General features: G+C 46.2%; 1 protein-coding gene across 1 annotated transcript; it reads left to right on the forward strand.

Annotated features, from left to right (window-relative positions):
* The first annotated feature begins 413 nt into the window (after window positions 1–413).
* Spry2 (sprouty RTK signaling antagonist 2) lies at window positions 414–4,907 on the forward strand. The gene is made up of 2 exons (XM_057786501.1): window positions 414–986; window positions 3,741–4,907. Exon 2 carries the CDS (start codon window positions 3,792–3,794, stop codon window positions 4,734–4,736), a length of 945 nt encoding a protein of 314 aa, XP_057642484.1. The 5' UTR covers window positions 414–986; window positions 3,741–3,791; the 3' UTR covers window positions 4,737–4,907.
* Window positions 4,908–12,582: the final 7,675 nt, after the last annotated feature.

The following is a 12,582-nucleotide window of genomic DNA, read 5'->3' on the forward strand; positions in this document are numbered from 1 at the left end:
AAACTGACCTCGCGGTGGCCAGAGCGGCCCCGCGGGCGCCCCGCGTGACGGCGCCCCGGCTGCAGGAGCGACTGGGGACGCGCGGGGCGGCGCGGTTGCCCTTTTGAATGCCTCCTGCGGCTCGGAGCGCTGGCGGGCGCTGGAGTGTGAGTGAATGTAGCCCCGCGGAGCCAATGAGCTGGGACCGGATGCGATATATCCTCTGGGACAACAACTGCTCTGTTCCGCCTCGGATCCACATGACGCCATTTACTGCTGCCGCGGCCGCTGCAGAGCTCCCTGCCTCCTCCGGAAAGGCGAGGGCGCAGGCCAGCGGCGCGCCCCCCCATCCCCATCCCCGGCCGGGCCCCAGACCCTCCTCCTCCCCCACCGCCTCCTCCTCCACCCCCCCTCCGCACCCCCACCCCCGCCTCGGCCTCGCCGCCGCGCCTCCGCAACGCCCAGTCTGCACGAGCGAGAGCTGCGCGCCGCAGTGCGAGCGGAGGACAGGGGCCGGCGGAGCGCGCAGCGCCCAGGCCCCCGCGCGCGCCCGGCCCGGCCCGCGGCCCCGCGCCAGCCTCCGCTCGGAAGCAGCCCGGGGCCCCCAGGACTTGGCGAGCTGGCCTTGGGTTCTTTGTAAGGCCGTGTTCGCCCCTCTTTTCTCTCGTCGACCAGGAAAAAGAGACTCGCCAACCCCGGCGCTTCGGCCTCTTGTTCATTGAGAAAAAAAAATAAGAAAAGAAAGGGGGAAAAAAAGGAAATACTCCGCGTGCGCTTCTGGAAGAGAGGTCATCTCTCTACCCGAAATCCGGGAAGGTTCCTACGGTGGAGGATTGAGTTCCAAATTCTCCCGTGGTTGTTTTTCTCCTCCCACCGATTACTTGGAAGTTGGACTGTAGCAGAGTTCGGAAAGAAGGAAAAAGTTTGCATCGGGACTGGATTTATTTGCACAACGCAGAAAAGAAGAGAATCCAAGGGAGAGGGGTTGGTGCAGAGCCGCGATCACGGTGAGGAGCGTGTTTGGCTTTTCCCCTCCTGGAGCCACAGACAGCCGCCAGTGGGGTCAGTTCTTCTCTCCCCCTAAACCCGTAGGCTTCCCAGGAGGATCGGGAATCAGCCCTGCGGATCTGCTTCGCCTAGGACAGGGGTTCGGCCACGGCCGGGCTGCAGGGTGCGTCGGTGCAGTGCCCTCCACCCCGCGACACAGCTCTCCCTTAGGGCTTCGGGGCGGAGGACGGCTCCATTGCCTGCTGCTCCTACCCCTGTCTTGGCGGCGATCTAGTCGCTGAGAGCCCTGGTTTATCCAGGTCGCTGTTGCAGGCTCTAACATTTGCTAACCTGTTCCTCCTCTTGGTATAAGGCCAAGTTATAGGAAAGCCCATCCTGCGACGGGGGGCGCCTGTGGGGCTGGGGTACTGGGTTTCTCACCTCACCGGGGCAGAAGACCCGGCGGACAAGCAGAAGGTAGGTTGCCAGACGGAGTGAGTCCCCGCCTCTGCCCGGTGTGGACAGTCTAGCCCGGTGCGGGTGGGAGCGTCGCCCAGCCTGGCGCCGCGTCTCTGCGGTTCGGAAGTGCGGCTTTCTTTTTTCCGTTCTTCATCGTCGGCCTGGGTCATGCTTTTTTTTTCTTTTGGACGCTTGGGCTAACCTAGCACAGGAAGAGAGTTATCAAGTGGTCGCGATCGTTTTCCATTACCCGAAAGTAGGTGACTTTAAAGAAAAAAAAAGGAAAAAAAAGAAAAAGGCTAGTTTTCCCCCTCCCTCTTTTGTGTTACTGTTTTTTAAGATTTGGAGTCTTAACGCGTATTTTACAAAGGGGTTTCTGTGTCGGTTTGCCCCACCCTAGTGCTGAAGTCCTTTTCCCCTAATCCTTAGTCTGCTCACACACTGTTCTTAATGGGGGTTTCAAAGCACTCAGAGGGGGAGGGAGAGGAACTGGGAGAGCGCAGAGGGGTGGAGGGGGCCTGCGAGGGAGACGGCCAGGGAGCGGTAGAAATCACTTTTTTTTTTTTCCACTCTAAAGATGCTACTTCTACGGCAAGTCCTCTCGGAAAGTTTCCAATCCCAGGGGTCCGAGTCCAGCAAGACTGGCGTGTGCAGTGGGGCTCTGGATAAAGCTTTTTTCTTTCGGTTTAAGAAATATGTCTTTTTCTTGATCTAAAAGGAGGTAGGCGTGTGCAGATTGCAGACAGTGCTCGCTTCGGTCATTGCACGTTGGAGTTTCTCTGGGAGCGTGGGTGCATAGACTTCTGTGCAAGCTGTGCGTCCCGGCCTGGCTCTCTTCCTCCAGGCATCGGATTTGAAAACTTGTGGAGACAGGCATTTTGAGGGCCGTCGCAGAAACACCTTGTGGTGACCTTGCTGCAGGGGTGGGCGTGTTAGAGTGCCCCCCCCCCTCGGGTCTGGCTGGCAGTTCTCTCGGGTTGGGGGAAATTTTAGCTGAGGGGGTGGAGGAGGGGAAAGTGTGCTCGTGCATTTCACGACACGTCCCCTTCGGAGGCGCCCGCGCCCCCTGCCTGCCTGAGCTTCTGGGGTTTGCGCGCAGGAGGGGCCGACTTGGCCCCTCGAAGCGTCAGTCAGCCCGGAGAAAAGTCCCTGGGTTTCTGGCTGAGTCCCACCTGCTAGGGCTGTGGGGGCGCAGATAGAGCTGATAAACGGAGCGAAAGCAAAGAACAGCCTTGTGTACCTGGCAGTTGGAGGTGAGCAGATCGGTTTCCAGCTCTGCCTAGTTCTGAATTAGGAGGCGTTTGTCACCTGCCTTGTTCGCTGTCCTTTTCCAAAAAAGCGAAGGTTGGATTAAAAGTCCGTTTTTGCTTATTTTCCTTCGTATTTTGATGAGGGTTTGGGAGAGGGTGGTACTTTTTAAATCTAAGTCTGATTGTAACTTAAGCAATTACTTGACAGAATGACAGGTTCCAGCCACGACACCACGGATTTCTAAAGCTTTTCCTACTGCTTTTACTGCTTTGTGTTGCTGGGTATTTTTCAAAACGAGGAAATAACGTGCTTTTTTTTTACATGCTTTATTTATGAAACAGGAGGAATAACTGGGATTGAGATTCTAAGGCTAGAACCATAGGCCTGTAGAATATATAATTCTCCAGCTGTGGCAAATATATTTTGCTCTTAGGAGTTTGTTGTGATACCTAATGGGAATCGAAATGACTTGTTTTAATTCTATAACTTTGTATTACTTTATTTAAAAATGCAACCTTAATTGTCCTCGGAATATACTTTCATATCATATGGGATTGGGAAAAGGTACTGCCTAGACAACTCGTGCTGCGTGACGTAAAAAGCTGACTTAAAGCAAGACTGTTGTAGGTACTTATTTCTGTTGAACGTAAGAACGATCTTGACAAATTTAAACTCGTTTGGAAATCTGAAAGGTGTTTGACCTCTGAAAATGTTGGTAGGACTCCCTGCAAGGCTCCAGCGTTTTCTTTCTTCCAGTTTTTACACGGAACCCGAGCCTTCTAAATTGCGTGTTTATTTGATTAAAGGATTGTTACTTAAGTGACCCCGCAAAGATTAGCTTTGTGTCACTGCACATTTTGAGATTCCAGGATTGTGGTGTCCCGGGCATGATTTTTACTTTTGAGTGCTCGCCCTGACCATTTGGCTGTTCTACCTCACCCCTGCTGGTGCGTTGCCAGTCCCATGTCTCCGGGGTGTGTGGGAAGTGAAGAGTCAACACTGGTGGGTGGAGAGTGGGAAGTCTTGAGAGTGTAAACCATATTCTTTCCTCTTGGTTTCCCCAGGAGTTCAGATGTGTTCTAAGCCTGCTGGAGTGAACACACTGCCAAGACCTGATGGAGGCCAGAGCTCAGAGTGGCAGCGGGTCGCAGCCTCTGCTGCAGGCGCCCCATGACAGTGGCAGGCAGCGTGGGGAGCCCGACCCCAGAGATGCCCTCATGCAGCAGGTACACGTCTTGTCTCTGGATCAGATCAGAGCCATCCGAAACACCAATGAGTACACAGAGGGGCCCACCGTGGTCCCAAGACCTGGGCTCAAGCCTGCTCCTCGCTCCTCCACTCAGCACAAGCATGAAAGACTACATGGTCTGCCCGAGCACCGCCAGCCTCCCAGGCTCCCGCCCTCGCAGGTTCATTCTTCAAGGGCCCCTCTGTCCAGGTCCATCAGCACCGTCAGCTCAGGGTCTCGGAGCAGTACAAGGACAAGTACCAGCAGCAGCTCCTCAGAACAGAGGCTTTTAGGATCTTCCTTCTCCCCGGGGCCTGCTGCTGATGGGATAATCCGGGTGCAGCCTAAGTCTGAGCTCAAACCCGGTGAGCTTAAGCCACTGAGCAAGGAAGACTTGGGTCTGCACGCCTACAGGTGTGAGGACTGTGGCAAGTGCAAGTGTAAAGAGTGCACCTACCCGAGGCCCCTGCCATCGGACTGGATCTGTGACAAGCAGTGCCTTTGCTCAGCCCAGAACGTCATTGACTATGGGACTTGTGTGTGCTGTGTGAAAGGTCTCTTCTATCACTGCTCCAACGACGATGAGGACAATTGTGCTGACAACCCGTGTTCTTGCAGCCAGTCTCATTGTTGTACTCGATGGTCGGCGATGGGAGTCATGTCTCTCTTTCTGCCTTGTTTATGGTGTTACCTTCCAGCCAAGGGTTGCCTTAAGCTGTGCCAGGGGTGTTATGATCGCGTGAACAGGCCCGGATGCCGTTGTAAAAACTCAAACACGGTTTGCTGCAAAGTTCCCACTGTCCCCCCAAGGAACTTTGAAAAGCCAACATAGCATTATTATTAATCAGGAATATTACAGTAATAAGGATTGTTTGTCCACCTATTTTTTAACACACATATGCAACCAACTAAATAAACAGCTGTAATCTCGGCACTGTTAATAGAGGGATAGAGTATTTGTCGTTTGCAGTGAGATGCTTTTTTTTTTTTTTTTTTTTTTTTTTTTTTTGTCCATGTGCCATTTTAACTGATATGCTTGCTAGAACTCAGCTAATGGAGCTCCGAGGGGAGGCAGTGGAAGTTGGTGGCCCACATACTGCTAGAAGCTACAGCAGCAGACACTCCTAGACAAAGTTTCTCGTTTGTGAATAGCCCTTGCAAAATTTGTAAGTTAGCAGATGACTCCCCGCCCCCATTGTTTTCTCCAGAGATAATGTGCTATATTTTTGTATATACGATAATATTTGCAACTGTGAAAAACAAGTTGTGCTGTACTCCATAGCACAGTCACAAAATATTATACTAATATGTTGTACATTCGGAAGAATGTGAATCAGTCAGTATGTTTTTAGATTGTATTTTGCCTTACAGGAAGCCTTTGCTGTAAGACTCTGATCTCCCTTTTGGACTTGATGTATATTGTACAGTTACAGTAAAATTCAACCTTTATTTTCTAATTTTTTCAACATATTGTTTAGTGTAAAGAATATTTATTTGAAGTTTTATTATTTTATAAAAAAGAATATTTATTTTAAGAGGCATCATAAATTTTGCCCCTTCTATGAGGATGTGACGGTTGCTGCAAATGAGGGGTTACAGATGCATATGTTCAATATAAAATAGAAAATATATTAACGTTTGAAATTAAACTGAGCTTGTTTTATCTTATTTTACCTGTTTTTTTGTTTCTTTCAAATGCAAGAAGCCACGTTTTCTGTTAAGGCATTCTCCAATAGTTTGCCTTTCTGGACCAGGCCCCTTTACGATGGCTGCTTTAAAGTAGGCGAGTCCAGTGGCTTTCAGAGATGATGCTACCTTCAAGACAGAAAACACCGAGGGTTAGAGTCTGACTTGCTTTATGTTTATGAGAACGTCCTTTGGCTTTGTGGGCTCGTTCCCAGTTTCTTTGCAGACCTGTTGGCTTGCCCTGGTTCTACAGGGCATTTCTGTGCTGTTATTTTGAGCTTCTTTAGAAGACATTCCAAAAAAGATTAATGCTTAGAATTTTTTCCTAACGTACAGTATTAAAAATGAACGCCAAAGATCCTCAAGACTAGAGGAACAAGTTTGTTCAAGTACTGAGTGTCAAACGTGGAACATAACCTATATCCAGATGGATCCTTACAATGGAACAAATGTTTCCTTGACTTAGCTGGTCATGGCTGTTTTTTTAGTGTATATTTGGTTTAGATTCTGCAGTTTATCACCGTCATACCAGATTCTTGGTGTTGGGGGAAAAAACATTAAAAATGCTGTTTGGATTCAGGTATTTGGTAGGAAGGACTTTTCATACTCCGTTGGTAAAGTAATTCAAATCCAAGTATGCCAGTTTCTATCTCTGACCTACTGAGTCAAAATACATAGGAAGTTACTCAATATTACTCCTGTGTAAAAGGTGCATATGGCAAAAAGTCAGTGTGCTCAGAGCTGACCTTGGGGAACAAAGACACCTCAAGCTGCTGCAAGCCCATCTTGACAAATATTAGTCACTTTGTGGTTGGTGATTTTTTTTTTCCAAAAGCATAACATTTGCTGCCAAGAATCCCCGGAAGTCTAGGAAATTATTTACCTGTCATTATAGTTTAATTTCTTGTTTCCTGTTCTCTTGTGTGAAGAGGTCTTAGGACAAGCTGTCTTCTGTTTTGTTTTTTAAAATGGGCTTTCAAGGAACCCTATGGCTGCCTAAACTCTGAGGACCTTCAGTCCTCTGAACTTCCTCCAAACAACACAAGATTCAATTAATTTAGAGCTTGCTTGTTTACTTTTAGCTTCAACTTGGAGATACTGAACGTTCATGGAATGCTGGGTTTAATGTGCGTTCTTAAATGTCCACTGGTGATTTAAGGAAGAATTAGAAAGTTGGAAAATGAAGCAAGGTTTCTTACTCATGATAGTCTTAAAAGATTTGTAAAGCGCAGTAATTCTGACTAATTAGCATTGTTCATCATAGTGCCTTGTGCATAGAGCGAGCTGTTTGGGGGGAGTGTAAAAATTGTGAAAGTCTAACTTTTCTTGGACTATGTAAGCAGTTTTCAGAGTATTCTGTACACAAGTTGCAGCAGATGCCATCGAGTATTTATTGAAGTTAGATTAAAAGCTTTTAATTACCAAATCAGAATCTCTGATGTGGCCCAGAGATTTGCATCTGCCATCATTCCACAGCAAGTTATCTGCAGTCTGGGGTTGCTGACCTAGGGACTGGGTTCTTGTTGAGCATGCTTGTAATGAACTCTGATAGCAAACATACTCACTGATTTGGATATTAAATGATAGCTGAATTTCAAATAGAGGACTTGATACATAAATAGGTTAAGTGCTGGTGGAATTAATTTAAAGTACAAAGGGAACTTGGATTCCTCAAGGAGTTTCTAACTGACCTCTTCAGTGTTGAATTTATTTATACCAGTACAGAATTCGTTTTTAGCATATGAAAATTAAATGTTTACGACTAGATTAGAAATAGTTGAGTCTAACATTCTTTGTGCTAAGAGTTAAATGTAATCACTTGAGAACAGTCAGTTTCTATTGACACTTGAAGATCCCAGTAAAATACAGTGAGTTGGTGGATCCAATGACCACATTTTGGTGTAATAGATGAAAAGTAACAATATAGGAAAAAATAACTGCTAAATCTTGAGACTGCTACACAAAATGTATTTTGTCCTAAAATTTTTCATAAACCTGTGTCTACTCTGCCTTTGAGATTCACTTACCAATGACAACTTGACTGTTGCTATTTGAAACATTCATTTATGTGTTTTGAGGAGGAGATTTAAAGACCTTGCCAAATTTCTGCCACGTTGGAGCATGCTCTGGGGATTGTCTGAAAGAAACAAGCCAAACCCAACTGTTGGCATAACATCTTTCTCCAGTACTCGTCTGTCCCAAGGACTGCTCAGCTCTAAAGTACCTAAGGGATTGGTGATGTCAGATAAAGGAGTTTGCTCGTTGCAAAGTGCCGAGAAGTGGGCTGGCTCTCATTTGTTGTGTGTGTAATCAAAGGTTTACTGGACTTGGAATTTCAGTTGTTATATCCACAAGAGACCATTTACCTTCTCTTCTAAGTGTCCAAAAGGACCACAGCATGGGTGTAAAGTCAGTTTTGATAATGATTAAATTCTAGATCAAAGAGTAATTTGTTTTGAACTCAAGATCTAGCACAGGAAAGAGTGTTCAATGTGTGTGAGAGAGACCCAGGGACACATAAAAACCACATTTTTTAATCTTACTGATATTTTGGACTGTTTTAGTAAGGACATCTTAAGAGGTGTAGCTCAACTGGCAGAGTACTTGGTGTCCTACAAAAAGCCCTGGCTTCAACCTCTAGAATAATAACACAAATGAGACATGGAAGTACAAACTCGTAATTTTGGCACTTAGTAGTTGAGACAGGAGGATTAGAAGTTCAGAGTTTGGCTACACACTGAGTTCAAAGCCAGTCTAGCACACAGGAAACCCCATCTCAAGCAAAACAAATATGAAAATCGGTTATTAGGAAGTTGTGTTATTTTGTCAGTGACTAATCTATTGACTGTATCAAGATTAACAGCATATTAATTTCTATTTTGACTTGGAGGAATGCATCATTTCTCACCGTTGAGGAAACCAGGAATTTATCAAGGTCTACCTGGTTTGGCTGAACAGTGGTCATCCTGGTGAAGATACACTTCTGAGGTATTTCATCACTGGTTTGGCTATTTATCAAAAGAGAAAGCAATTAGGCTGGAGGTACACAGTCCTACAAACTGGCTCAGAAGCCAGGCCTCCCCGACTTGCTTCCATCACCTGTGAATACTGGAAATATTTACCAAGAGCACTATGCCTCGGGTCAGAATAAGTAGTTATTAGCTAGGGGTCCAAAAACACCAAGAGGACTGAGGGTGTGGCTCAGTAGATAGTGTTTGCCCCACTCACTTGAGGGCTGTGATTCAGGTACCCAGAAGCTAGAAAAGGAAGGTTTGGCTGCTACCTGTAATCCCTGAACAGAGATGCAGAGATGGGACCTTTAGGTCAGGTCTGTCTCAGTATGTATGGGGAAGAGTGATTAAGGAAGATACTCAGCTTTCACTTCAGACCTCGCAGGTACGTGGACACACACATGAACACGTATGCGCATGTTTGTACACCTGGTGCGCATGCGCACACACATACAACAGTTCTACCATGGTGACCATGCCTGCAACCCCAGAAAGAAGATTGCTAACGTGAAGTTAAGCTGGGCTTCATAAGGGACGCTTGCAACATAGCCTGACACAGAGACACCGACAAAAATAAAACGGGGATAGAACGTGGTAGCTCACAGAAGGAGCAGTTAAGCATTTGAGCGAGCTCACACATCTATCGACGGCCAGGAGATATTTTGGTTGATTTAGTCTGTCTTTGATAACTCCATTAGAAAAAGGAAATTAGAATGGAGCTTTGGCCTCCTGCTTGGCTGGATGGAGGCATTTATTGCTTTATCATATCTGCAGTTTATTTCTCAAAACGGCTGCTGATATGCAGGAATTGCACTGATCAGTAAAGCATTCATTCAACATGCATGAAGAGCAAAACAACCACATGGCAGTTCAATTTTATTCCTTCATTTATTGAGACACAGACTCCACCCCAAACTGGTCTCAGATTCTTAGTTCTGTGTAACTCTGGAGGCCTGGAATTACTGGCCATAGCCTGGTCTGTTGATTTCTGAATGCCTACTGCATAGGAGTCAGGGCTAGGCAATCCGATGTGAAGGCTAGCAACTGCACTTCTAGCAAGCCTTGTGTTGTAAGAGCACAGGAAGAAAGAAGGGCATAGTCTCACAGTGGGTTTGGTTTCCACCACACATCTGTGCTGTGGCTGCAGATACGAAGGAAACTGTAACAAAATTTGCATCATTCATTAAGTGAAACGCTTTTCCAAGGTCAGAACTTAGTAAATCCCAACTCAAACATGCAGGAGTTTGATAAATATTTAGCTTACTGTATTTGTTATGATTGCTTGTTTGCTTGTTTTTTGTTTTTTTTTGTTTCTTTTTTTGTAATATAACCCAGGCTGGCCTCTTACAGGCAGCCTTGCCTTAGCTTCTCTTGTGCTTTGTTTTCCAGTAGGTCTTTTGCGCTGAACTTCATCCGCAGCTGAGCTACATTCATTCTTAATTTTCAAATACAATTCACAAAAAAACCTTTCTAACAGATATAATTAAGTTGAAAGGACCCACTTGTTAGTGCCCACGAGCTCATTGAAACCTATCTCTTGCCATGAACCCATTATTTTATTTTGTTTGTCACTTAAAAGAGGACGGGAAACAAACCAGAAAAGACGTGGTTGGGCCTCTACTGCAGTTCAACCCTGATGGAAAAATATGTGGTTCTCAAAACCAGGTGCCCGTCTCTGGGACCTAAAGCCAAATAGTTTCTGTTCTAGAAGTGTTTTGACCGCCAAATAACATCCTGTGTATTGATTTGTATCCATAGCTCTGGCGCTCCAGCAGCGGTCTGATAAACATATTGTATCAATTCTCATCTCACCAGATTCCTATTGGGTGCCCAAACTTAGCCAAACTCCAGCTTTGCTGCTCCTCAGTAAACAAAAGGCACCTTGCCTGCTCCCTAGAAAATACTCTGACATCCTGTTAGGGAGTCATCTCTCGGAAGTTCAGACCAGCATTTAGGATGTAGGTCTACCGCACTCCAGCGGTCCATGTTGGTCAGTATGTGGGCAGCACGGATTGGACCCCATGGGTTGTTTAAAAACAAACAAAACAAGACAAAAGGATGTGGTATTGGAAGGAGATGGGGAGGCGGGGGAGCGAATCTGGGTGGAGTTGGAGGAGTGGAGGGTGACCATGATAAAAATACAGTGTATGAGGTTTACAAAGAATTAAAAATACCATAAGGAAAGAGTGCCAGGTCCTAATGATCACTGTGAGTGTTAGAAAGCCTGGTGACCTGGCAGCCTTGCATTCGCCAAGCAATTTACATGTGCATAAAGAACCTTAGAAGAAAGCTGGTATCTTCTCCAGAATACCTTAAGGCAGAGGTTCTCAAAATTTGTGGGTCACGATCCCCGGGTGTCTAAGACCACCAGGAAACACATATGTTTACCTTATTATTCATAACAGTAGCAGAATTGCAATTATGAAATAAGAACAAAAACTTTTTGGCTGGGGTCACCGCAACACGAGGATCTGTATTAAAGGGTCACAGCATTGGGAAGGTTGAGAATGTGGTCCGGACTTTTGACTCACTAAGTAAGGAGCTGACTCCAGGAACATAAGACGGCCACCACCACCACCACTTGCATTTAGCTGAGATATCTCCTGGAGTCTGACCTACAAAGCTAGGACAAAGCCTAACTGGTTTGATTTTGTTGCAGTCTTAACGATTGGGCAACACTTTGAAAACACAGAAATCACCAGTTCCTTCTTTCACAAAGTATTGCTCTATCTATTCTTTAGCGTCTGTGAGGTCACGTGATGAGCCCAGGACTAGGCCTTCTGAGTCTTCACCCAGCCCTATGAAGGAGAGAACTGTCGGAGAGCGGAAGAACTGAGGTAGCTTATCATGCCTAGCATGTGAGAGGCCTCAGGTTGGGTCCGCAGTACTGCAAAACCAAAAAGCCTGCAGGCCCAGGGCACAAGTACCTGTCGCTGACTGAATTCTTACACCTATTTTTGTGCTTGAGCTGTAAATGCTGTTACCACAGACGAGAGAGAGGAAAATGTCTATTGCATGTCCAAAGCTGATAATCTAAGACTCAGGTACTAAATCTTAGAAGAGGGTTGACCACATTATCCCCTTCTTTCCTGACCCACCTCTCAGGGCCCATTTGGCAAGATCTTGAATGTTTTTGGATTTCACTCCGGCTGCAGTAGAACGGGAAAGGCTTGGGACAATGCCAAGCAGCCTGTAATAGACCTAGGACTTCTCCCAATAACCTAGAACTACCTAGCCCTGCATACCAGCTAAGTCTAGTTGAAACCATCCTCCCCGCTCCAGAGAAAGCTGAGAGAATAGTGGGGATTCTGTTGCTTGTCTCCCTAGGACGTGGCCAAGAAGGCTGTCGGGTGAACGAGAGTTCCCGCATGTGGAGAAGACTGTGACCATCTCTTTGAGATTTTCATTCCAGCTGCAAGTATATGGAATTCTTAAGTGAGAAGAATGTTTACGAAAGTCAAGCCCTAAATCTGGTTACTGTGGTTCACTGTGTGCACGCATGCATGCGTGTGTGCGTACAGGCATTCATGCTTGCGTGCATGTACTGTGTTGTTTGTTTGGTTTTTAAGCAGGGGGTCAGTATGTAATCCAGGTTGGCCTGTAACTAACTGTATATGTATAGACAAGTCCAGTCTCAAACGTGTACCAGTTCTGCCTCAGCCTTCCCAGCGTGGAGCTCGCTCGCAGGCATGTACCCCCTGCCTTTCTGCATCCTTTTTTTCAGTTAACTTTGTTAGCAACACTTTAGCTTTATCAAGAGTTGCTTTGAGAATTCTGCCAGGAAGAGAATTTTAGGAATTCATTCGCAGTGCCAGGAGTTGGATCTTTAATTAATAACTTCCCAAGTGAGTTTTCGATGGTATCATCAATCTGTGGTTTTGCGGGTGGGAGGAGGTAGGTTATATTGGCATTGGTTTGTGGGAGCAGAACCTCATACATATCACATCTCTGTAGATGCTTAATGAATGCCGATGAATGAAT

This window comes from Chionomys nivalis, chromosome 12 (assembly GCF_950005125.1).
Source record: "Chionomys nivalis chromosome 12, mChiNiv1.1, whole genome shotgun sequence".
Taxonomy (NCBI): Eukaryota; Metazoa; Chordata; class Mammalia; order Rodentia; family Cricetidae; genus Chionomys; species Chionomys nivalis.